Source organism: Misgurnus anguillicaudatus, chromosome 9, assembly GCF_027580225.2.
Source record: "Misgurnus anguillicaudatus chromosome 9, ASM2758022v2, whole genome shotgun sequence".
Taxonomy (NCBI): Eukaryota; Metazoa; Chordata; class Actinopteri; order Cypriniformes; family Cobitidae; genus Misgurnus; species Misgurnus anguillicaudatus.
Window position 1 is genome coordinate 19150021 of NC_073345.2, and position 27438 is coordinate 19177458.

General features: G+C 38.4%; 3 protein-coding genes across 14 annotated transcripts in view; 2 read left to right on the plus strand and 1 right to left on the minus strand.

Moving 5' to 3' along the window:
- The window catches only part of arhgap32b (Rho GTPase activating protein 32b), a 102556-nt gene extending 83408 nt beyond the window's left edge, over positions 1–19148 (plus strand). For 10 of the 12 annotated variants that reach the window (XM_055179469.2, XM_055179472.2, XM_055179471.2 and 7 more), the window contains 11 exons: positions 5142–5244; positions 7284–7428; positions 7940–8022; positions 8280–8387; positions 8470–8615; positions 8714–8915; positions 9051–9196; positions 10641–10718; positions 11272–12027; positions 12308–12912; positions 15518–19148. In XM_055179469.2, the coding sequence (XP_055035444.2) occupies positions 5142–5244; positions 7284–7428; positions 7940–8022; positions 8280–8387; positions 8470–8615; positions 8714–8915; positions 9051–9196; positions 10641–10718; positions 11272–12027; positions 12308–12912; positions 15518–17689 (4544 nt within the window). In that variant the 3' untranslated portion in view covers positions 17690–19148. The remainder of the gene's footprint in view (positions 1–5141; positions 5245–7283; positions 7429–7939; positions 8023–8279; positions 8388–8469; positions 8616–8713; positions 8916–9050; positions 9197–10640; positions 10719–11271; positions 12028–12307; positions 12913–15517) is intronic. The other 2 variants (XM_055179470.2, XM_055179474.2) reach the window with 1 other exon arrangement.
- A 1382-nt stretch (positions 19149–20530) lies between these two features.
- On the minus strand, positions 20531–22646 carry anapc13 (anaphase promoting complex subunit 13). The gene is made up of 3 exons (XM_055179479.2): positions 22509–22646; positions 22277–22383; positions 20531–20860 (listed from the first exon to the last, which is right to left on the minus strand). The coding sequence occupies exons 2-3, from the start codon at positions 22373–22375 to the stop codon at positions 20735–20737; spliced, it is 225 nt and encodes a 74-aa protein (XP_055035454.1). The 5' UTR covers positions 22376–22383; positions 22509–22646; the 3' UTR covers positions 20531–20734.
- A 226-nt stretch (positions 22647–22872) lies between these two features.
- sc5d (sterol-C5-desaturase) lies at positions 22873–25982 on the plus strand. Its single transcript, XM_055180757.2, has 5 exons — positions 22873–23029; positions 23452–23668; positions 23747–23879; positions 24129–24229; positions 25382–25982. Exons 2-5 carry the CDS (start codon positions 23459–23461, stop codon positions 25829–25831), a joined length of 894 nt encoding a protein of 297 aa, XP_055036732.2. The 5' UTR covers positions 22873–23029; positions 23452–23458; the 3' UTR covers positions 25832–25982.
- Positions 25983–27438: the final 1456 nt, after the last annotated feature.

Sequence of the window (27438 nt, forward strand, 5' to 3'; positions counted from 1 at the left end):
ACGAACATGATACATATGTCTAAAGAAAGCCTGAAATGTCTACTTTTACATGATGTAATTAAAATCTGAAGAACTCATTGTCTGTTTGTGTAATCGACATGTAAGTAAAGAGAGGTACAGTTTTTCTGGCTCGACCTCATTAGCGCTAATGTAATCCCACCTTCCCTTGTGCGCGCCATTCATATGGAAATTACCTGATGCGGGCTATGCAAACAAGATCAACGCCCACAAACAATGCTTTAAGAAGCAGTGAGTTTTGACAGTTTCATCCACTTATCAACGCGTTCGGAAGATGACACGCTTTACAGGTGAGGAAGCTCTATGCTCCTGGACAGCGAGGAAGAAGAGTTCACTGTTTCTTCAGACGAAGAGCAGGACTCCGACGATGAACGTTTGTTTTTTGAAGAGCGACTTGATCCAGCTGAGGATATAATTTCTGAAGAGTAAGTTTTACCTACATTTGTTGAAATGTTGTGTAACTTTTATATACTGTGACTGTTTGCAAGCAGATATTCATAATGACTTTATAAAAAACGTCTCGTAATTGGCAATTTGTATTAACATTAAAATTATAGTTCTTACATTAAACCGTATGCTGATAAGTGTAATGTGAATGTTATAAAGCAATATCACTACTATAACTATAGTGTCCATGCCGACTTATCAATAAGCCTTCTTTATTTGCTCGGGTGTAACATTGTGCTGTAAATGAGCCCGAAGATATGTCATGCGTTAACCAGATTGTATGGTGTAAATATTCAATATGTCATAAAACAATATCACTATTTAGAATATATTTTGACTAGTGTGTTTATGCCTCAACAAGTCTTGTTTACGCGACTATCTGTTCGGGTGTAAATGTATCGATGTAGTATCGATGTGCTGTAAATGTGTCCGGAGATTTGTAATGTGTTAATGTTTAGCCATAAATATGTCCGGTAATGGCCCGTTAACAAAGATATACCGCATCTATGTACCCAATTATCTTATCTCAACTATGCTTTACCGCCTTAGTATTGCTTTATAAGTTTGTTACTGTGGAGAATACATTATATTAATTATTAAAAACTTTTGTAGGAATGTGGCAGCATCACTCTCCTCTTCAGCGGGCATTTGCAGAAATGCGACGGACATTCATACAGGGTAAGTCACATTTGCGGGCTTTTCTGTTTTATTAGTAGACTTTTACTGATGTTTTGCGTAGTAATTTGGAAAATACAAGATGTATATATATAAACATATCTGTATTTTCCGAAAATACATGATACAAATAATGTTTTTAATTTTTTTTAGTAACGTGGCTTCATCATCATTTACTCGCACGGGGGCATGCAGAAACGAACCCGAAATAAATAAAGTGATACAATTTATATATATATATTTTTAAGGTAAAATGTAAGGCAAAATTTGTTTAATTATTCCTCATAACATTTTTATGCCACGATCTACAGAACATCACACAAAAAAACATTTTGAGAACTTAACCTAAAAAATAACAAAGGTGATCCTGCCTTGGAAACCCCGGCTACAATTTAGTATTTTTATTTAATTCGGAGATTAAGCGCGTCAAAGCCATGACCAAAAAAAGACAAATGACAAATAATTTGTGATTGTTACTGTAAATGATAAAAACTATAAGCTATAATGTATACAATTCATTAAACGTTAATTTATAACAAGAAAAACACTGAAATTAATGATTTTATAGACACTCCGCGTTATTGTTTAGCACAGAAATACCTGCTTGCTTGCTTTGACTTTGATCATCTCTGTATTCACTTTAGATACAGAAAGACCTGATGATATTATTTATTTCAGGAATCTCTTTGCTATCATTTGAAAGTGAACACCGACCATAATAGATAACCACTCGGTTTTAAATACATTTTAAAACTTATGCCCGCCGCAAAACATCCGTTTTGTAATGTTTAGTTTGATGAAATTCTAAATATGAGACGCAGAGCACCTATAGCACGTTCGGCAAAATTGCATGCGCAAACATGGCCAGAACGCAATAGCGCAACATCGATAGAACGAAAAACAATCCAAAATGTACAGACTTAAATTATATCAGAATTTACGTTTATAATAAATACATTTTTTTAAATCAAATAAGGTCAGAAGTAACAACGTGCAGAACAAATGTGCAAAATGCCTCAAGTGCACGGAAACAAAACACAAGCCAAATAGATAAATCAGATAAACCAGAGTGATTTATAAATAAGATAAAGAAATTAATAAAAAAACGAAAGTATTGCCAGAATTGCCAGCTTCGTCTTTTAAATGTAGAAACAAAGAGGCAATGGTTTATTAACATAGGAACCTCTTTTTGGACGTGTAGCCCTGTCACAGGGATTGTTGGATTTATTAACGCATTTTAAAAATATTTATTGAAAGCTGCTACATCACATATTATTGGCAGCATTATAATAATATGCTGTATATCAATATATTGGGAGAAAGCTGTTATGTGCGAAATCAGATAATGTGTGCACCCATATACGGCCAAAATTGAATGATCCTCATTTCATAACACATCTGCAACGATTCGACTGTGAGATTGGTAGTCGAATCCGGCTTCTCCGATGCATCGAATCTTCCAACTATTCGGGGTCACCCCTATTAATTATTAAAAAAAGTTCTCAATATTAGTAATACTGATGTGTTGCTTTGTACTTTGAAAATACATGATATTAATTAAGATATGTTTTCAGGAATGTGTCTGCAACACCAACTTCGTCTGGTACTCGCACGTTTTGAACAATGGCACGACAACATTTAACTCCATTCCCAAAGAGTTACAGTGTGTGATGGTTTACAAATGTATACCTTATTTTTTATATTTGGAAGTATTTTTAGATGCACACCAAACTTTCACAGCTGACATTTAGAATCATTTTCTTTTAATTAGAGCCATATTGTACTGGTCATATAGAATATTGTTACATGTAGGCCTATACATATTGTTACTTTATTATTTATAATTACAATTAAGCTTCTTTATTTAGAATTACAATAAAGCTTCTTAAATCTATTGTATTGTTCATGTTGTTATCATTTTTTGCAACCCTGTAAGACTTTTATTTTACTAAAAAAGTATTTTGTACTTTATTTTAACCTATTTTTTTTTAAACTACAAGCAAAAGTTTTTCTCTTTAAGTCTCAAGCAAAAGTTTTTCTCTTTAAGTCTCCCCACAGTCACAGTTCTTTTGTCCCAACATTCCTCACTGAGCCATTAGGGGGTTGGGTCTCCTCACGTGTGAAACACATCAATATTCATGACCATTGACCCTCCCATGCATATTGCCTTTACACAGCAAAAAGTGTCTTACAAAAGTTAAATCAATGTATTTTTTCACGTGAATGAGTGGGTTAAATGGTTTTTACATCTTTTTGTAGCAAATTCTCTACTCTACAAGAGTAGATAACTTTTTTGCTTGTTAACAAATGTTTAGGATGTGTTCCTTGGCCTTATTTCAGCAACTTTTTGTTTTCTTTTTTTTACTAACCACGCATAAACATCATTTACTTAAAAATACAAACATGTACATACATTTACCTTAAATATTATTATAGCACAGTTTGTGCTGAATACAGTGTTATGTGATATTAGCCATTAATGTGTTTTAAAGCAACTGAAAAAAGACCAAATGTGAGAGCATCTCAGAACCTCTGACTGTGTCCAAAAAGGGTCCGACCCCAGAGGGTTAACGCTGTGTGGGTGGCCTGGAAAGCATTGCCGGCCCCCCCTTCTCTGGAATCACCCTCGGATGTACCCGTCTGGGTCGGTTGTCACGGCAGCCGATTGGCTTAAAGGGTTGTAAAGGTCAGGGAGGAATGGTTAGGGGGCCGTGTCTGGAGATTTCTGCCCTATTGATTCGAAGCTCCCTGGCAGCCTTCAGCGCTTGCTTCATTTGTTTGACTCCAAATCCACCCTGAGCTATTGCATGCCCTTACAATTCAAGCCTTGTCCTTTTCAAACGGGATCCACGCAACTTGCTGCGACTGCTCGACCATTACTGATAGAAGACGACAAACGAATTGTAGCTTTTATTAAAGTGCTGAAGAATGTGCAATCCTGGTTACAGTCTTGACCAGACATTTACATTATCCTATTCTTGTCTCTAAAACTGCTATAAAAAGTGTGAATGAGTGTATTGAAAGACAGTGTTTGGATTTATTACCCAGATTTAAACCCAGTGCTCTCTTCGCCGTCCTCTCCCACCCATAAGCACTTACAGGTTTAATGTGTTTGTAAAGCGGGTGATGGCAGACTGTCTGCTTTTTGTCTCGGATGCTCTGAAACTTGAGATGATGCATTGTTTAACCAATGAGTCAATAGTATGGATCAGTCACAATAATGTGAAGCTTTTCAGAATGCCCTGCACAGCCTTTGTTACTTTTTTATTTAGCTGAATAGAAAAAAATTTGTCTTTTACATTTGAGAAACGACTCAGAAGGGCTTGTATATATATATATTGTGCAACACTGTTACAGTAGAGATTGACATTAGCAACATTTGCTATACACTTCAAACTGCAGTAGATATAAGTAGGCATGACTGCTTCATTTACATGTGAGCGCAACAAAATATTTTAATTTATAGACATTTTTAGTAATATATCACTCATATTTTGTGTTATTAGGTTGTGATCATACCACAGTAGCATATTTGCCAATCATTGCTGCATTTTTGAAAGGATTGAATGGTTTTCGTGAGCTTAGAGAAAGAGTTTTCCTGCATTTCTCAGGGATTTTGTGCTTAGACTGCAATGTAAGGAATGTAGATGAACAGCTGCCTTTGAGAGACTCTCTCATCAGCCAGATAACGTTTGGCAGGACGGGAGGATGGTCAGGGATTGCACGATTGCAAGATCAAGTTCGAATTGTATAAATACATAGTGCCACTGAAGCAAATGCAAGCCAATAAACTTTTTCACATGTATAGACTTGCTATCCAATAATCAAGTCCAGTTAGCCAGCTTCTCCCAGTGCTATGCTGCCGCAGTCGTCCAAGTTATTTATATTATGCAAATTCCAAGTAGACTGGCTGCACAATTCTGTTTCACTGGCATTTTGACAAATCTTGCACATTACGTGCCAAAAAGGATGCTCCAGTAACATTTTATCTAAACCTCTAGTCCCACAGGTACTCAAGAGTTGCACTGAGTTCATTGAGAAGCATGGAGTGGTTGATGGAATGTACCGTCTCTCTGGGATCGCATCCAACATTCAGAAGCTGCGGTAGGACATAAACCCACTTCCTGTTACAAGTAGCAGAGATTAGGATTTATCATACTGTATAACTTTTAATGCAATGACTGGATATAAAGCTGATTGTAATTACACACAATCCCGTTACAAATTGTATGATTTCTGATATTAGAGGAAATGAGGGAACCGTAGAGATTAGATGGGGGTTTATTATTGTAGCCAGAGAAAACTTTCTTAAAGATCAAAGTTTAGTGACCAAAAAATCCTTAATGGCATGATTACAAGTGATTAAAAAAGTAATAAATTTTCTAGACTTGTTTATTTATTAAAGGGCACATATTATGCCAATTTTTACAAGAGGTAATATAGGTCCCAGGTGTGCCTAAGGATGTGCCTGTGTAGTTTCAGCTCAAAATATCCCACAGATTTTTTATATCATGTCCAAAATGCTAACCAAAATTACAAGAGATTAAAAAACTAATATATTTTCTAAACTAGTTTATTTATTAAAGGGCACATATTATGCCCATTTTTATAAGTCCCAGGTGTGCCTAGAATGTGCCTGTGAAGTTTTAACTCAAAATATCTCACAGATTTTTTATAGCATGTCCTAAAGGCCCCTATTTGGGTGGGAGCAAAAAAGCGCTGTTTTTATCTCTGTACCATTAAATGCAAATGACCTACTGCTCCTCACTCCTTTACCAATAGACAGTGAGTGCTTTTGGTAAAAAAAAGAAATCTGATTTCTGTGAATACTATAGGGTGATTCTCACAAAATCCATATTTAGAAGGTGTCCAGCATCAGAATTTTTAAAAAGCCCTTGAAGCCAATTGTTTTTTTTTTTGTTTTTTTTTGCACATATAAGATTAAGGTCTGAACTTACTATAACCATTACTTTTAGAGGATTTAAAAAAATATTTCCTATATCATTATTTAAATTTTTTAGATTATCAATATCAAAAATTATCATTACCGCAACACAATATTACATAAAATATATGCATTTACAAACTCATGTTTCGGTAATGAGAACTAAAGTAGAGTTGTCTAGGTACTATGACAAACAAAATTTCAACTTTTATCTGGAGAGAAAATGTAAGAACTGCTTACCTGGTAGCCATCTTGAGTGTCACAGTCAATTTTGTCCCTTCCAACAATTTTTTTTTAAATGTTAGTTCCTTAAAGGCTTAAACAATGATTGAAAATTGTTGCGGAAGATGATTTACTGTAAATGTTTATAGTATAACATGCACTAAAGCTTTTTATTTTTTAGATTTTTTAATTATAAATATTGCCATGTCAAAGAACCCAAATCCAGACATGGACACATTGCGGTAATGAAAAATTTCCCCTTAAATGTGGAAAAAAACAACAAAAAGTACATGAAGAGATGTTTGTAGCCGTATGCTTCTTATTTTGAAACTCTTACTTTTCATTTACTTTTTTATCAAAATGTTTCATGACACCTCATAAGTCTAATTTCACGAGAAACACCCAAATTTAGTATCTTTAGCCACATTAGTGGTAACACATTTAAAAAAGCTTTTGGGTAAAATCAGTCAGTGGTCGTGGCTTTGTTTTTGTGACATCACATTAACAAGAGAATCAGAACTGCATGTCTAATGATACTGCTTTGGTTTAATGGGGATTAGAAAGGAAGGAGTGGGTGTTTTTTTCATTGTAGGGTTGTTGTGTTCACACACTGCTAATACACATTTATGTCCAAACACCTTGTAAAAGTGGATTTTGCATAATATGTGTCCTTTAATCTATTCATATCAGCATTGACAATTTAATTGAAACCTTACCCTTCCCTCATGCCAGTTACAAAATCTACATTAAGCTATTACTCAGTTTTGTAGTGAATTTTAGGTAAATGTAATGTAAAATAAGTGCTGATTTCAGCAATTATGTGTGCATTTCTATTGTTGACAGCGAACATCTACTGTATTTTTTCTAGATAATGGTATCAGCAATGACATTTTTTGGCTGACTTGTTTGACACTGGTTCTGATTTAAATTCACAACAGAGACAGTAATGTAATTTTTTGTGTCTGTTTCTATTCAGGCATGAATTTGACTCTGAACAGATCCCAGATCTGACAAAAGATGTTTATATCCAGGACATACACTGTGTGGGCTCCCTGTGCAAGCTTTACTTTCGAGAGCTTCCCAACCCACTTCTCACCTACCAGCTGTATGAGAAATTCTCGGTAAGCGTTTATTCCACAAAGGTAGACGATTAAGAGCCCATTTCTCAGATACACGTACGCTTTATCATATAAATATTGCTGGAGCGAGAGCACCTATTATATTAGAACAACGTGCCCATACTTACGATATCAAAACCTTTTTAGTTCTACTCTCATTGTGGCTATGTGTGGGTGTCTTCTTATCTATGACTGGAAAACCTGTGCAGTATTCACAGAGTACTATTAATTGGTTTTAATGAGTATGCAGAATTCATTTCTTGTGCCCTGTTTCACATGCTTGCAAAACAAAACACTGAGATGAAAGTCATTGCAGTTGAAAACAACCAGAATAAAGAGGACATGTTTTCAGGTTGCTATAGAGCCGGTGAGAATGGACTGCAGACTGATCGTGTGCTATTATCCACTTAGAAACACAGTGCGGACCTGCACCCGTTTAGCAGGCCAGGGTTTGGGAGTATTTTTAATGGCTGAATTGTGACCCTTATTTACACTCCCTCTTTTCCTTTTTTAGGATGCCGTGTCAGCAGCCACGGATGAAGAGAGGTTGATCAAAATACATGATGTCATTCAGCAGCTGCCGCCTCCGCATTACAGGTTGGTAAATGACCACAGCGCCCTCTGCAGGCTTTGGGAGGATTCGCAGTTCAGTCTTTAACACAACCTCATTTATCAACATTGACTTTGTATTAATCTTTTGCCTGAAGGATACTAATCAATTGCTAATTCAGTTTAAATGTATACATGACTATTATTTTAACAGTGGTCATTCATAAATCTAATCCAGTATGCTGAGTTTGAATAGCATCTATTATTAAAACATCTAACTTCAGTATTTATGCTTTTGTTTTAAGGACTCTAGAGTTTCTTATGAGACATCTGTCACACCTGGCCACCTTTAGTTACGTAACAAACATGCACACCAAGAATTTGGCCATTGTTTGGGCCCCCAACCTACTGAGGTAAGATTTCTGCATGATTTTATATTATAAAACATAGCACATGTAATAGTATCCATAACTAATTTTTGCCTTCTTTATTAAGGTCAAAGCAAATAGAATCGGCTTGCTTCAGTGGAACGGCGGCATTCATGGAGGTGCGAATACAATCTGTTGTGGTAGAGTTTATCCTTAACCATGTGGATGTTCTCTTCAGCCCCAAACTGAGCTCACTCATTCGAGAGGGAACAGGTATTCACCCAAAACATTTTTTATTTTGTATATTTTCTATTTTTTTATGTCTAAACTCTTCAAATGGATACATGGCCTTATCAATTGTTTTGTCTTAGGACACAATTCATTGTCTCGTCCTAAATCATTGCTGGTGCCATCCCCATCCACTAAGCTGCTTACATTAGAAGAGGCGCAAGCCCGCACTCAAGCCCAAATCAACTCCCCCATCACTGCTGACAGCAAGTACATTGAAGTAGGAGAAGGACCGGCAGCCTTGCAGGGAAAATTCCACACAGTCATCGAATTCCCCACTGAGAGGTATATTGCAAGCTTTAAAACCTTATCTTTATGTTGTACTTATTTATGTTGTGGCTGTACAGAGCCAGGAGACCAATTGGTGCACCTGTTATTCTCATAAAGATAGGTTTTATATCTACTTTTGCTTGTTTTTAGGAAAAGACAACCCATAAAATCCAAAAAGTCTCCAGTTGGCAGTTGGCGGTCGTTTTTTAACCTTGGCAAATCTTCCTCGATGTCTAAACGCAAACTACATCGCAATCCCAGTGAACCGAATGAGCTTAAGGCAATGGCGTTGGCTGGTAAGTATTGTGCCACTTTGTTTTCATATACATGATTATCAGTCATGTGACCTTATACGTCATTCCAGTTGCCTGCCGCCATCTTGAGTACCTACCGTGTACTGTCTATAGCTAGCTAACTACGATTTACAGCATATTTTCAGCCACATAAAAAAATGAGCCCATGTGTCTCGTGTCTTAGTCATCTCAACTGTTATTTTTATAATCAAAAACAGCTAACATGAAAAAAAATGTAAATATATGATGAACATAACAATACAAACTTACTTTATTCGAGCGCCGCTCCACAGTCCGGCGCAACTCTGCGACGCAATTTCATTTTTATACAATCTGGTATTTTTGCACCTCGATTGTGCTCCTTATCACCTTTTCCAAAACACTCTCAACACAAAAAAGTCATCTGAAGTCAACAATCCACGATAAAGATTATATCTAACCTCTGGAGAGGTTTCTCAGCGGCTCTGTGAGAGGCTAGCGGCCCACTATGCTTCCAAAACAAAGTATTCGGGTGAGCAGACTGTGCACGCATGTCTCTGCATGTGTAAGCAGAGGTAAATTTTTCTGACGTAAGTTGAATCCTTTTAATCATTTCATGATTGGTTACTACCCCCAGCAATCAGAACTTTGCTGGATGGGCAATGGCTGGCTTCATTTTTTTTGGCTTCATCTAGTCAAAAGCGAGGGTGCGCAAAATGACACCTCGCTTGCCCAATGTACGCTTCCATTTTAAGTTCTCAAACCTTATCTGATTGGACAAAACAGAAAAATAATGCAGAATATTTATCGGAACAGTTTAACGAAGCAGAAATGCATGTAAACAGCACGCATGTAAACAAACGAGAGTCTTGCGGGATTTTTCACTATTTTTCGTTGTTTTGGATTCAAATGTGGGATGCATTTTGAAGAGTGGACCCTTACGTTGCAGTGTACACTGAAGTTTTTTGGATATGTCAGAAATGATCAGAACCATATGGCAAGATATGTGAGTAACAACATTTATACTAATATGGGGTATGTCTGCATTTTATTTAATCCTTTTCACTCCAGTGTATTGATGGCAAAAAAGCTCAGAACATGAATCTTGAGTGTTTTAGCTTTCAAATAATGCAAAGTTTATGAATGATGATTGAATATTTGATGTAAAACAAAGTACAGAATCACATAGACTGATGTATCGATCTTGCCGAATCAGGTACTCAAGAGGGCGGCAGACGAGTTTGAGAAGTGAGTGACGTACGCAGTTGACGTCATCTGATATTCATGTATACATACAGCTCAGATGCAGAACGTGCCACATTATACGTGCCGAGAGTATTATTATTATCTTGTTTTTGACAAAGGTGGCGTTTAGCGGCTTTTGCATCTGAGCCTTATTCCTCAACATTTGTTTCATGTACAAGTAAATTCTATTTATTTCTCATGTCACTTCATTTTCACCTTTCAGGAGGAAGAGGAGACACTGCAACTCTTCGATCAGCAAAAAGCGAAGAGTCTCTCACTTCTTTACATAATGTCGAAGGTAGTAGTATACATAGGCCTATTTCTCACACACTGTGTCTGCTATGTATAAGTGGCAAAAAAGCATAACAGCAAGCGTGTGTTGTGCTTTTACACCGACAGTGCTTTTACTGTGGCTTTATACAGACAATAAAGCCATTACTGGGTTTACTATGAGTATTTCTTGCGATAATGGCCATGGATTGTAAAATGGTTATGGGGAGTAGGCCATTACAGCATTATTACAGAGCTGATAGTTATAATCTAATTTACATGAGGAAGGAGATTACATTTAAATCAAAATGGTAACTAATCCAGTTATAGCTCTAGCCCCAAACTGCTTAATTTGTTTGGATTCAGTCAGATTTACAGAGTAGAAAATGATGTTGGTGTGTCTGTAATGCATGGCAAAAATGGGTTAAGCATGATCAATTTTAAAAAGCCTGAATGCACTGTATGCATGCAATGGGTGCACTTGCACACTGCATTGCCAGGATGTGTGAAATGGTCTAATTTAACATAAAAGGTAATATGTAAAACATTGGGTAGTACTAATGTTTCTGCTTCCTATCCCACAGGAGAGTCTAAAATGTACAGACCGCGCAGACCTCGATCCAGCAGTGATGCCCTGTCTGCTTCTTTCAACGGTGAACTGCTAGATAGTAGACAACACTGTAACTCTTATGACAACCTGGGTCAAGGGGACAGTGATGGCGATGATGGTCCAATTTGTGTGCCTGCCCTCATCTCCCCTCCGCGCTCCACCGATGATGTGGACCTTAGCCCCCCTGACATCGGCATGGCCTCTCTAGACTTTGACCCCATGTCTTTCCAGTGTAGCCTTCCTCTTGCAGAGACTTCCATTTTTTCGCTTGACACAGATGCGGGCAGTCTAAAGCGAAGCCCGGGTAGCGCCAGCGGCTCAGGTCCTATCTCACCAGTGAGAGCAAAGGTTACGAGTCATTCTCAGTCTCCAGAACACAGTCCGGCCTTAGGGGATACTAATAAACTGCCCTCTGCATCAGAGAAAATTGCAGTTCAGTCCGTTGAGGTCAGTGAGAAGTCAACTGCTTTGACACCTTTAAGCATAACCGAACCAGCTGCCTCCATGATAAGGAGAGGGCCTGAGAGTGCTGCGCTTCAAGCCTCGTCCCCTTCATCTCCGCTCGATTCGCCAGCCAAATTGAGCTCTCTTTTAAGAACCACTGACCTGCCTTTGAGTGAAGCTATTCAACAAGAGCTTCTCTCTAAAGCTGCTACCTTTGAGAATAAAGACATATCAAACATTGAATGTTCACAGCCACCACAGACCACCTGCTTTCAGGAGCAGCCAGGTAAGCGAAGCTGAAACAGGGGTATGCTTGCTTAAATGTATTCTTTTTTTATTTCTATAAATTGATGCATGGTATGCCATGTTTTAATTTGAAAAGGTAACTATTTGATTTTTCAGGTTTAGTTCACCAAGCTTTTATCAGTAACACTTTGCACCAATGCCCTCAATGTAGAGAAATCTGTCCAGAGTCTGTAGAGTTAACATTTCCCTCTCATTCCTGCTTGTGAATATTAGCCTGCCTTCTCCTTGTTTTGAGTTCCCTTTATTTTGTCCATCTGTAGGATCTGTAACTCTGGATTTGCCAGAGGGCAATGTCCCTGCCAGCTCTGTGTCCCTGCTCCCTCCCCCTCCTCCACCAAAGAACGCCGCCCGCATGCTTGCACTAGCTCTAGCTGAATCTGCCCAGCAGGCCACCGTTCTCTCACAGAGGCGACCCTCTGGACCCCCAACGCCGGTCTCTCCTCTTAGGCCGCAGGAGTTGTTGGAAACTCTGGACTGGCCGCAGCCTCTTTCCTCGCAGTCACAGCCATCCCTGGAAGAAGCTGCAGTAGAGGTGACAAAGTCTTCAGCAATCCAATCCTCACCACCCTCCACGCTAACTACAAAAGTGACTCGCTCGGCCAGCTTGCACCTCAGCACAGCTGATAGTGGAAAGCCACCCAGCACTTCTTGCAGCAGTCAAGATGTTGTTTCAATGGTGACCCCAAACCAAAGTGTTTTACCTGACAGTCAGTCTTCTAAAGATCAAGTTTCTCAGATACAGAAAAGCCCAGAGAGGCAACAGCCTGCTGTGGGCCAGACACCTGTGAGCACGACTAAACCCACTACCGCAGCCAACACACCAACCGTCAACAAGGAACCTTTCATTCAACAACCCAGCTCTGAGGTGAGCATGTTATCTATCACATGGAATAATGTCAAAAATGGTAAAAGTCCATATGAAAACTGATGAAGAAGAAAATATAATAAAATCATATAGAGACAGAGTGCAACGCGTCATAACCTGAAAACCACGCCCATCGGGGGGGAAACAATCCAACAGTCTCCGTTGACTTTGTGTTGCGAGAGGCTGCCTCCTTCTCATTTTTGGCTTATAACAAAAAACAGAATAATGCCTAAAAGCTGCTGTGTGACAGGGTGTACAGCTAACAAGCCAAAAAAAACAGAAATATGTTTTTATAAGCTGTCGAGCCCAAAAAAACGAGCGTTTAGGGACACAAGGGTGGAAACAGGCAACTTTTCATAGTACTTCTCTTAGTAGAACTGCGCCCACTAGAGGGAAACGTAGTCTGCGATCCACTTTTTCTCCTTAAAGGCTGGATTTTACGGCTCAACAGCTTATAAAACTTATTTCTGGGTTTTTTGGCTTGTTAGCTGTACACCTTGTCACGCAGCAGCTTTTAGGCATTATTCAGATTTTTGTTATAAGCCAGAAATGACAAGGAGGCAGCCTCTTGCAATACAAAGTCACCCCCCAGTGGGTGTGGTTTTTAAATTAGCATAACTGCGCTCTGTCTCTATGTACAATGGCTTAGCTTATTAATATTTATTAGGTTGTTGATAATAGAGACAGAGCGCAGCGCGTCACAACCTGAGGACCGCGCCCACCGGGGGGGAGGGCAGTCCAGCTGTCTCCATTGACTTTGTATTGCAAAAGGCCGCCTCCTTGTCATTTCTGGCTTATAACAAAAAACTGAATAATGCCTAAAAGCTGCTTTGGGACAATATGTACAGCTAACAAGCCAAAGAACACAGAAATAAGTTTTTATAAGCTGTCGAGCCGTAAAACCCAGTCTTTAAGAAGAATAAAGTGGATCGCCGATTACGTTTCCTCCTATTGGACGCAGTTTTACTAATAGGAGTACTATGAAAAGTTGCCTGTTTCCATTTCTGTCTAAACGCTCGTTTTTTGAAGTCGACAGCTTATAAAAAATCATTTATTTATTTTTTTGGCGTGTTAGATGTACACCTTGTCACACAGCAGCTTTTAGGTATTATTCTGTTTTTAAGTTTAATCTGTAAATAAGTTTTTATAAGCTGTCGACCCCAAACACCGAGCGCTTAAAGACACAAAAATGGATACAGGCAACTTTTCATAGTACTTCTATTAGTAGAACTGCGTCCACCAGGGGGAAACGCAGTCGGCGATCCACTTTATTCTCCTTAAAGGCTGGGTTTTACGGCTCGACAGCTTATAAAAACTTATTTCTGGGTTCTTTGGCTTGTTAGCTGTACATATTGTCACACAGCAGCTTTTAGGCATTATTCAGTTTTTTGTTATAAGCCAGAAATGACAAGGAGGCGGCTTCTCGCAATACAAAGTCAATGGAGACGGTTGGATTGAATTCCCCCCCGGTGGGCGTGGTTTTCAAATTTGCATAACTGCGCTCTGTCTCTATGCTTTGTTTTTTTATAAGCCAGTAGCAGTTGCATAAACATAGCCACTAAGGTAAGACTGTGTCTTAAGAACTAATCTGACAAACTATTACTTTTCGGCTTCAAATCAGACCAATCTACCTTTTTATAACTGACTTGAAAAAGTAAAAATAAAATGTGATGACTAACTTTGTAAGACTTGTCTAAGCAGTTCATGCCACAGGTCTTCACCCATATAGAGCTTGTAAATTGACAATCGGGTGCCGACTGACCAACAGCCAGCCAGACAGGAAGTAGGGAGCATTTAGGCACGGGGAAACAGAGAGAGCAGTAGTGGGGGTAGCGCGGTACATGAAAAAACATCCGAACCGTTCGGTAAGCTTGTCTCGGTATGGTGTGTCGCACGGTTCGACGCATGCACAATGTAGCATCGTGCCCATATTTCGTCTGGCTCCACAGTGCGAGCCTCCGTTTGGGGAGGTGTTTATACACGATGCACAGACTGGGTGCCGGCGTGATGGGACGTCATGCTTGGCTAGATTCACCTGAAACTTCAAGTTCAATCTTTATGTGCTAAAAAGACACATAAGTTATCATAGAGATGGCATACACATAAAAAAAAAGCACGTCATCAATGTTTTCTCTCTTACTGCATCAAAATCTCACCTAGCTTTCCTCAGAGATGGTCCCAATAATGTGCTTAAAGTCAAGTCACATTCAGTTTTTGCATGATTACATGATATAACAATTTTGTTAATACTGTATCCTAAATTGTGAATAATTAAGCTATATATCATATGCTGGAGTGTTAACTATTAAAAGAAAAAAACAAGAAGAAGAACCATACAGAACTAAAAACCCTAAAACTGTGGTACGAACTGAACCATGGGCTTTGTGAACCGTGCCCCCCCTTTAGCAGTAGTGATGTTATGGTGATAGCACCAACAATGCTAAATAACAACAAGAAAAAATACTTTGGTTTGCTGCGTGCTACTACCTTAATTCAATTTGTTACCATTTATATAAACTTACAAAAGTAATTTGCTATTATATGCAAGTACCAAAGAGAAATGTGTAAGACAATAACAGTGTTTTTTTTTGTGCTTGATCTTTAGATCCACATAGTTGAAAATGTCTTGCCAACAAAATCCATCAAAACACCAGAGCAACCAGTTGCAATTCTCCAGCCTCAGCCTCAAATACAGACTCAGCCTCAGTCAACATTTCGGTCTCAAGTTCAACCTCAGTCACAAGCACAGCCTCAGTCTCAACCCAAATCACAACCAAACGCTCGAGTTGCACCTACCCCTGCAACGCCTATTGACCCTATCGAGAAACCATGGGAAGCCATAAAGCCTGTCCTTCCGAAAGCAGATGCTCCTCAACACCATACTCATGGAGTGACACCTCCAACACCTCCTGCTCGCTCTATTGATAGTAAGCTAGCTATGGCTGCTCTCTGCAACACTGAGGCGGCAAACCCAGCCAACTTCCATGCTGTCTTATCAGGCTCAGTGGAAGAGACCCCTCCACAATCTCACCCACCTCATCGCAGGTCTTCCACTCATCTGTCCGGTTACATTTACCACTCAAAAGGAGACACAGCGCTACTGGAGCCAACAGCAGATGCATATTATCATCAGCGGTTAACCCCTTCAGGCCAGTCCTCAGTGAGTTACCATTATCGGCCAGAAAGCGTTCCGCCTCATGTTTCTTGTGTATCAAAATCAGAACCGCAGATTTCTTACAGAGCTCATGGTGATGGCCGATACAATACCATCGGACCCAGATCTTACCACCAGTCCATCAAGTCTCGTGGCCCACAGAGGGGTGAATACATTTCGTCAAGCACACTGCACCACCCTCACGCCTACAGCCCAGTAGATGGACCTACGGTGTACCCTACCATCCGCAGGGTTCACTCCCTACACGTGCCTCCCACTGCTATTCGCTCAGTGCCAGTTACCAGAACAGAGGTTCCACCAGACGATGAACTTTATTACTACCAGCGCCCAGTCTACCATTGCAAGTCGCACCAACAGTCTTCTCAAGCTGACTATCATGTGACACAGCTGCAGCCTTATTTCGAGAACGGAAGAGTTCAGTACCGTTACAGCCCCTACTCTGGCTCTCACACTTTGGAAGCCCCTTACTACGATGTGGACCATTACGGTACTATTCGCTTACGACACGTCCACTCTTTCAGCGGTCGGGACACTGCGCCTCTGCTTGGCCGCTCTGGAGGGAAGTCCGGAGGCTATCACTACCTTTCACGGCATATCATTCCTTTAAAGGAGCACAGCTTTGTTAGCAGGGACATGCCTCCTTACAGTGGCTCAAAGGGGAGTGTTTACTTGGCGTGGGACCCAGAGGAAGCGGAGAGGTTCCGCGTACACTCAATTCGCAGAGAAAGCCGAGCGAGGCAAAAGGTGAAGGGTTCTGTTATGTCTCAGTATGACAATGTCGGACACTACTTGCCAATGGATATACCAATGGACACGTTACACTTGCGCAGCAAATCAGACCCTGGCAAAGCAGTGTTGATGGCTACTGAGGGAAAGGAGACCAGATACAACGTAGCTTCTGGGCCTCAGCATGCTCCCAGGCACTTGTTCTCAGATCCAGATGTCCTGATGTATATGGAAACGGAAAAACATTGCCAGGGAAATGGAATGGGGGACAAAGCCTCCAAACAGGGCAGCACTAGGACCTACTCATCCATCCATTCACATCAACCACGAAACATGCACTTACCAGAGGGCGGCCATATTGATCCTAAATTCGAACCAGGGGAAAAGCAGTCGAGTAGTAAACATTGGCAGGAACACCCGGATAGCAGGAACGCTCAGCCTCGTTACGAAAGATCAGATTTAGATCGGCACATATGCAGGGTGAGTGAGGATGAACAAGCAGGTCCTGTAAAGCCAGCACCTCCACCCAAACCCGAAAGATCTCATAATGTAAGAGATCGGCAACATTACAGCCAGTCCAGTCTTCCCCCCCATTTGCAAGACAGCTCAGATCACCACAGTGGATCTTATATTCACCAGGCGCAAAGACAAAGCACCATTACGGTACAGTCGCACTACGACAACCTTGATGACTACCACCCAGCACCTCAGTCCCAAAGTTCACAAGCAAATCGGGGTGGTTCCAGTTCCTACCAGAGTCCTGGTTTCTCAACCCCACATAATAATCGGGCATACTCCACTGCCTTGGGACAGGGCGCCTTTATTCAAGCTGAGCTTTTGGCGCAAAGGCCCGAGGCAGAAGTAAATGCTGAATGAGCAGGCGATTTGGAAATGGGATGGATTTTGGACGATATCGAATCTGTCGATATTAAATTTCAGTTAAATTCAGCAGCCTCTGCAGGACGGTGGACTGCCTTTTGACTCTTTACAGTTTTGCTTTTTTAATGTACAAAGTATGAAAGACTTTTTACTGAACTGAATGTACCATACTTCATCATATACTGTAGATACTCTGTGATATTGGCAAATGGTACGTGAATCATAACCAGAAGAGATATGTATATCTGGAAAAAACTACTGGTTATTAAAGGATCCTTTAGTTCTATTATTTTGAAAAGTCCTGGGATGGGGTATAATCGGGGTGTAAAGGTTTGCATTTTAGAAATGCATGTAATCTATCTTTTACAGAACAGTTCTGTGTACATTGATATATATATATTGTGTACTTTCTGGACATTACAGTAACCATAGAAATGAAAAACTGTTCTAGTCATCCTCTTCCTACCTTTTCCACACGGTGAACACAAGTAGGTGGTACAAGTAATCCCTAATCTTCTACCTTTAGAAGGTTGGGAGCCCAAAATGTGCATTTATCGTTTGTCCAAACTGTGCCATTACTATTGTCTCATTGGGTTTGATCAGAAGCAACTGGATTTGTTTATTCATTTAAAAACATGATGAGATTTGACTAAAAAGTGGTTGGATACAGTAGGTTGCTCTTTATTGTTGGAGGGACCAAACAATAAATGAGAATTATGATGCACATGTTAAGCGAATAAAGTGCCAATGTGAAGAAGTGACTTAAGACACATTTCTCTCCCCATATTCAGGAGAAATGTGTTATTGACGGTGACATTTTGATACATGTAGTGATTTAAAATGTTTCTGACTTAATGTTAGACCTGCACCTTACTTGCATATATTTAACAAGCTCCATTAACAAATTTCTCATAGATACCGTTTATCATAGACTTCGACTGCGTTCTTCGATGGGAACCACTTGCTTGTATACTCCATACATTTACTTGTATTGAACAAAATTGTGCTTTTACAGTGTAAACGACAGCACATTGCCCACAGAAAGAATCTCTCAGATGGAGATACCAAGGTTTTAATTGTTTCAATGACTTTTTATGATTGGGAATAGCTGTGTTTCCGTGTGTTATTTTTGGTTGTTGTTTTGCCAAGTCATTGCATGTTACTGTTCTGTCAGACAGTAATTAATATTTCATAACAAATGCCAGTTAATTCGTGTTGAAGTATTCAAATGTGAGCCTAAGCTCAAAATGGCATAATTTGTATGTTTGTGGTTGATTCCCAAATAATATGTTTTTGTGTTTTGCGAAGTCTTATGAAGTTCATTTTCATTGCCGGCACTTTTATGATCGACAACAATCTGCCGTGTTCTCTTGTTTCCGTTTGTTTGTTCTTTAGACTGTGAAAAGAAATGGTTGGGTGGCTAGTGTGGAAAAAATAAAGGCACTCATGTAACATCTGTTTTATGGGACCAAACTGAAATCTTGAGGCAGAATTTACATATTTGCACACCCATCAATTAGATTTACTTTTAGGGCCGGTTTCCCGGACAGGGTTTAGATTAAACCAGGACTAGGTCTTAGTTATAATAAACATACCTTAAGTCTGGGAATAGGACAAGCCCTGTCTCGGAAACAATCCCTAAGCGTTTAAGGTGGCCTTGGGCTGTAAATTTATGCAGTCTGGTTTATTTAAACCCAATGACATTCATCTTTGAATGCACATTTTCTATTATATACAGTACTGGGCATTTTCTTTTTTTTCAATGTTTTTGATACTGAGTTAATAATAAGATAAAGAAAAAAATTACATTTGCAATATTTCCATTTTAAAACATATGTAGAACATTACAGCTAATTGTTCCATATTCATTTAAAGTTCCAGTGTGATGTTTTTGCGGCATCTAGCTGTGAGATTGCGAACTGCAACCAACCTCAATTTAGAAACACAGAGAGAAGCTACGGTAGCCTCCACAGGACAAACATCTCATCATCTGAGACAAAATGTATGGATAAAATGCGCTCTGTAGAGCAGTTTGTCCATTTAAGGGTACTGCGGCAAAAAAAACATAAAAACGGCTCATTCTAAGGTAATAAAACAATACAGTTCATTATGTAAGGTCTTTTTACACCACTGATAATATAGTTATGTATATTATATTGCATTTTTTTTGTCAAGAAATCCTTCTAAAAGTCTCACATTGCACCTTGAATAAATGTAGCTGCAAAATAATATATACTGTTATAAAATTACCTCCAATCTAGATCATAATCTCTAAAACCTCTATACGTTTTCCCAAGAAGCCATGTAGTTTAACACACCTTTCTGTAATACCAATAAAGTATTATCTTACATAATTGGCTACTACAAAAACATAACAATTATTAGAGTAATAAAATTTAGTTTAGCCTGAGAGATCGATTTATTCTTTTCATTTTTAATCATTATGACACTGAGCTATTTCACTTATGTAACCCTGGACCACAAAACCAGTCATAGGTAGCACAGGTGTATTTGAAACAATAGCCAACAATGTGTGTCAAAATATTTTTTTCTTTTATGCAAAAAATATTAAGATATTATGTAAACATCATGTTCCATCTCACTTGTGACTGGTTTTGTGGTCCAGCCAGGGTATTTGTACTTTCTCCAGTAATCAGTTCATTAGCTGCATATAAAATGCTCACAATCTTGCTACATAAACAATGTGTTCTTGATGCACAAACCCATACTGCTTTAGGATGGCTGTCTATAAAACAATTGATTTTTAACCGTACAACTAACATTAGGGCTACTGAGCCACCACCATTAACCTTTAAACCAAATTGCTACATATTGCACTTATCTACTTTAAATATTTTATTTAGATTTTGAATGCAAACAACATTGGAAATATCAAGTAAAACATTATTTCAGCTCACATGTATACATAACTCTGCAACAATAACTCAATTGTAAAACGTGAATCAATGATCCCATGTGTGAGACCTACAGGATCATTATAAAGGCTGGAGATCAGTTCAACAGGACAAAGCGCCTACTCTTCTATGTCCCAATGTTTGGGGTGTTTTCATGTAAACTTTGAAGGGCGAGATCTGACCACTTCATCTCTTGCTCTTTGACCGACTCCGTAGATCCACCGTTGTCTTGTTCTGCTTCTGGAAGTTCACTCTGGGTAAGAAAAGATCAAATTGACTTGTGGGTATTTTGGTGGCAAATGTTAGCCCTATATAGAGTAAAAACTATATGTGCATTGCAAAACATTTTCTTACTGTTTTAATCTTCAATACTATGATCTAAACATTCTTAAATCAAAAATTAAAGAGGGGCCTTAGGCTGCAGTCACACCAAAAGCGTTTATGGCAGTTGCAGGCGCCTTTTTTGAATGATATTCTATGGGCAGGGCGCGTTTGCGCGCTGTTTATGCGCGCCGAGCGCCTTGCGGTTTTCTGCCGCCTGTCGCGCACGCGTTTTTGAAGGAGCGCTGAGAGCGGAGAAAGCGCCTGACGTCATTCGCGTCTTCCATTGTCCAATCGAATGAGGGGAGAGGCGGGCCTTACGTTGTGGTCAGTGAAGTTTACAGTTGCTTTGAAGAACCGGACTCCACTCGCTCACTCTCTCCTGCCTGTTTATGCACCTCTCAACCTCAAACAAGGTCAGAGCAAGCGTCCTCTTTTTAAAGTTTCTGCTAATATGACAGTTAACAGCAAAAGAGCGCTCACGCTTCAATATTTGATTGACAAGACAGCTGACTCGGTGGTTGCTTAGCAACATGAAAAGCCGCGCCGCACTGCTCTTTTTTTAAAAAAGGCAGTGCGTCGCGCCTTGCGTTTGCAAGCGTTTAAAGCGCTTTTGGTATGACTGCGCCCTTAGAATGTGCAGCATTATTTGATGTAGTGACGTCAGTATAACGAACAAAAAGGAACTATCGACAACATCCAACCCTTTTTCTAAAATAACCAATTGTGTTTCATTTATGGCACAGTCCAGCAAAGATTTACTGTAATACAACGTAGAGGGCAGGATAAAGAGCATTTGATTGGACAGGAAATTCGATGAGAAGCTGAAGTGTAGTTTGATGTCATAAAAATCCTAGACATTAAATTAGTGCAAGTGCAAAACGGTAGGTTTTGAATGCTTATATCGTCTATGAATTTTGGATCAAGGCAGTTTATATTTATTCTTTAACCTAGAGTATAAAAGTTTCATTTTAATTTCATGTGGGTTTTAGGAGGAATTTCACAGAGTTTTTGTGATGTTTTGCTTGAAACATAAAAAAGCCAGTGAGGTAGAATATAATATGATTCAAAAGAATAACTAGATTGTTTTTCTTTCCCCGCTTGCAAACAGCTTTTATTGCCTGTTTTATGCTAAGTCCTGTTAGATTTCTATAAAATCAAGACAGAGTTTACTTCAAGTGAGAATATATTTTGTTTTAAGGATGTTAATTATGTTATAAAAATAAGAATTGTGTTAACAAAAGTAAGAATATGATTTTTTCTTTGTAGTTCATGCTGTGAACTCAAAAGAATCGCCCTCTTATAAATTAAAGTAATACGCAGTCATTTATCAAATAAAGTGAATTACCAGTGGGACAGTAACATCCTCATATGGCAGTCTGTCCTCTCTCCAGGCATCATCTGTAAGATCGAGCACTCTTCCGTCTCTCTGCACCTCGCTGTCCATGTTTAACACTTGAGACACAATTACAAGATTAACATCATTGAAAAACGTCTACAAATGACTATTAAAACGCCAAAGAATGCACTCAAATCAAGAAATCTCTATTATATGCTCTTGGTAAAAGAAAAACACACACCCTCGCGGTCTTGCAATCGGCAGTTTGTTATGTCGCTTTCTGATGACGACACACATATTTATTTGCTTTTATCCTGCCATGAAATACACGTTTACATTTTTACCAACAGTATTGCGCTATTCATACACGCAATTCCATTAACCGAATTAAAGGAAATAAATATTAGGTGTGTTCGAACATGTGTTCAACTTCATGCGGCGCTGCGCAGGCAAATCTTCATATGACATCACAGTACCGCGACTCTCGCGGTACTCTAATGTCATACATTGGTCGGTCTGCGCAATGCCGCATGAAGATGAACACGCCTAGTGTACTGTACTGTAACGCCATGACCAGATCTCGGAACTGTCCAATAGCGTGTTAAGAAACTGCTCGCGCCGTGAGGAAGTGAGCTGCTATTGGCTGCGCCGCGCGTTGCGTATCAAATGGTTTCTGCAGTGCGTGCTGCACTGGACCCTCTACCTGAGTTTTACCTTGTTGTTATTTCTTTCTCTGCGGTGTCTTTAACAACACCTTGACAGGTGAGCACCTTTTCCTACATGTACGACATTAAGACACGATCATTTGTTACGTGACAGTTGCGTAAACTTCACACGCATTCTATATATTTGTTTTTGTCTTGGTGAAGAATAACGTTACTTTTATTGGTTACAGTATTGCGCAATTATTTTTGCCCTATTACTTTGTTATAGTATTACAATACGTGTCATTTTTACCGTATTACTTTGTTATTACTATCTATCTATCTATCTATCTATCTATCTATCTATCTATCTATCTATCTATCTATCTATCTATCTATCTATCTATCTATCTATCTATCTATCTATCTCGTTTTGCATGGGAAATATTAGTATACACAAATGAAAGAAAAATATTGAAAAGGTTAAATGCATACACACAAAATTAATTCCAAAATAATTTAGTATTTTACCTCTCTTAGGGTCAGGATGGACCTTGTGCTGAATGTTGCGGATTATTACTTCTTCACTCCATATGTGTATCCATCATCATGGGCTGAGGATGAACCTCTGCGCCAAATCATCGGTTTAATGGTGGTCACCAACCTGGGTGCTGCAATCCTGTATCTTGGCCTGGGTGCTTTAAGCTACTTTTTTGTTTTTGACCACAAATTAAAGCAACACCCTCAGTTTTTGGAGGTTGGTTTATCCACATCTATCTTCTTACGTTTAGTATAACCGGAGTATATTAATGTGTTTTATTATTTTTGCCCACAGAACCAGGTGCAACGAGAAATAAAGTATGCGTTGTGGTCTTTACCCTGGATTAGTATTCCTACAGTGGCGTTGTTTTTTGCCGAGGTCAGAGGTTACAGCAAACTGTACGACAATGTTGACGAGTCGCCGCTTGGTAAGAGAACAGAGCTGTTTCCTTTAATGTCAGTCAAAGTTCATAATAAGTCAGTGCTACACAGGCTTATCAACTGGGTTATAGTTGTTTATAGATAAATAAGCGATTTAAAAATACAAATCAGATAAAATCAAAATGATTAAATCTAGATCAGACAATCTGATAACCCCAACTGTAGAATACGGCAGTGATGGGTATATTTGTTGCTATGTGGATAACCATTTCCAACTATTTTTGCTTGTTTTTCAGGTTGGTCAGGGCTGATTTTCAGCATGCTGTCCTTCCTGTTTTTTACTGACATGTGTATTTACTGGATTCACAGATTTCTTCACCACAAGTTGATATATAAGGTAATTAAGATACATGTTTATGTAAGGCAGTTAATATATGTGAGACAAGGGAATTTTAAACATTCCCCTGCCCATGATTATGGTTTCAAATGCCCATATGAGTGTACTTGGGTGATTCTCACGAAAAGTTGGTTTTAAAAATGTCAAGCATGAAAATGTAAAAATTGCTTAAATTTACTTTTTTCCCCACCAGACACTGAAAAACAAAGTCTGGAGTAAATGCGAACATTAATTTAAAAACTTTTACTTACCATTTAACACTTTTTGTAACATAATTTAAAAAATGAGTCCAAAAAAATCTCATTACCGCAACAGTCAGAAAACATCAACACTGACATATTTTCAAAATGACATGACAAACCTGAAAGAATATAATTTGGAGATTCTGCACATGCATTTAAAATCAAAGTATTATGCTTCTATTAATTAAATTAACATTTAATAAGCATCTGTTGCGGTAATGATAATCAAAATGTCGAGTAAGCATTCTGACAAGACAATATTTCAAATTAACTGTAAAAAAAATGATCTTACCTGGTAGCCATCTTGAAGTAACTGGTCCATGTGCTTGGTCACTCAAAATCAAACTTTATTAAAATTCTGTATGTGTGCTTAAACTGTTCTCAAAAAGTGTTGCGGAGGATGAGAACATCAGGCATGGACACATCATTTTCCTAATTTTTCTTCATTCTTCATTTCATACAATTCTTCATTATTATTATACATGAATATTCAGTAAATATTTTTTCTGTCATCTAAAGTAGTCTAGCAAAACATCCATTTATTTTTTTTCTTAATATTTTTGTGTTAATTTGATTAAATTACAACATAACGCATGTTCAAACATAGCCGGACACATTGCGGTAATGAGAATTTCAGCAGAAAATGAGATAAAATTTCCAATTATAAATTCTTATGTTGAAATCACACATTGTGCAAGGTAGAACACAGTATTGTGTTAATTCTGATGCTTTTTAATGTTACTATATTACACATTTTAAAGCTAAAATCATTAGTGCCGTGGTTTTCAATGGTTTCGTGAGAATCACCCACTTAGCTTAATTTAACATCTTTTTGCTACACTTTTCATCTTAATAATGTTCTTTATATAAACAATGACCATTTGCTATTCGCTTTTTACTTTTCATTCAGTATTTTCACAAACCACACCACATTTGGAAGATTCCGAGCCCGTTTGCCAGCCACGCTTTCCATCCTGTTGATGGATTTCTTCAAGGCCTCCCGTACCACATCTACCCCTTTTTCTTTCCTCTACACAAGGTTCTGTACTTAGTCCTGTATGTGTTTGTCAATGTGTGGACCATTTCCATTCATGATGGCGACTACCGTGTGCCCAATCTGTTGGAACCGGTCATTAACGGTTCAGCTCACCACACAGACCACCACCTCTTCTTTGACTACAACTACGGGCAGTACTTTACTCTGTGGGACCGCATCGGAGGCTCATACCGTTACCCTTCTCCGCTGATGGGAAAAGGGCCACACGACTTTATCAAGAAGTTAATGGGAGAAGGAAAGCTGAACTCAAATGGCATTAATGGACATAATAGTAAAAACAACTCTTGTGTCAAGAAAGAGTAGGTGGGCATGTAAAAGCATCTTGAATGAGTTCAAGGTAAGAGATTTACTCTTAAAAAATATTTTTTAATTCAAGGCTTCTTTCTATAAGGACTCTTCATTGAAATAATCAGTTGTCCATAAAAGATGTTTACTCCTGCCAAAAAAATAGAAACTATAGAAAGTATCTATCATTGCCAAATAGAAACATAACCCTTTGTGTTGTGTTGCCCTGGGATTCTTTTGATTTTATGTAACTTAATATGAATTAATGTACTATTATATTTAAATTAATCATGGCTTCTGTCAAGAAGACATCTATAATTTTACTGTCAAAAACATTTAACTAATTCATGAGGAGTGACAGGACTCTAACTTCAGTACATCTCAGCTCACCTTTGTGATAAAACAATGCACATTTCAAAGTTTAATACAGTGAGTCTTTTAATAGCTATGTTTGTCAATGAACAGATCACTGTTTTAAAGACCAGTAAGCAGAAATAAAATATATGGTTTTGCTGATCACAGTTGTCTAGTTTAAAAAAAGGAACTGTAATCTGTGATCTATTTTTGATATGAATAACATGCTCTGTACAAATAAAAAAATTATATATATATATATAAATTTTTTCACAGTGGATTTTCCTAATCACTAACTTCCAATTATTTCGTATAAATTTTTTCATGCAGAAGTGTTGATCATGAAAATGTGAGACTGATATTTAATTTCCTTGTGAGGCAAAGGTGCTAAACACACCTCCATCAGAAATAAGACAAGGATATTGACTAAATGTATGTATTATACGTTCATTAAATACTTTTTCCTCAAGTCTGCTTAATCCTGGCCACAGGCCCTGAGTCTCGCGAAATTAGACTTATGAGGTGTCATGAAACATTTTGATAAAAAAGTAAATGCTATCAAAATAAGAAGCATATAGTTACAAACGTCTCTTCATGTACTATTTTGAACATGATTTCAAATGACATCACACAAACCAATTTTGTTGTTTTTTCCACATTTAAGGGGAAATTTTTAATTACCGCAACGTGTCCATGACTGGATTTGGGTTCTTTGACATGGAAATATTAATGAATAAAATATCTAACCAATTTAAAGCTTCCGTGCATATTATACTATAAACATTTACAGTAAAGAAATGTGGTATTTGGTGATCATTGGTAAATGTAGAGACAATAAACAGGAAAATAAATGTGTCCAAGACCTATTTTCTCATCCTCCGCAACAATTTTCAATCATTGTTTAAGCCCTCAAGGCACTAACATTTAAAAAATTTTTTGGAAGGGACATAATTGACTGTGACACTCAAGATGGCTACCAGGTAAGCAGTTCTTATTTTTTTTCTCCAGATAAAAGTTGAAATTTCAATTACATTTTATTTGTATACCGCTTTTCACAATTGGTGATTGTTTCAAAGCAGCTTTACATTAATAAGTGAAAAGCACCCACTATCTGGCCCCCACAGATAGTACAACATAAAACACGATAGCATAAGCAGCTAAATTGGCTGCAGCTATGAATCAACATTATAAACAAGCGTTTTACTAATGTAACGTATGGAAGATGGTGCTTAGTTAAGCCCAAGAAGGCTGCCTCCCCGGTGTGAAAAACC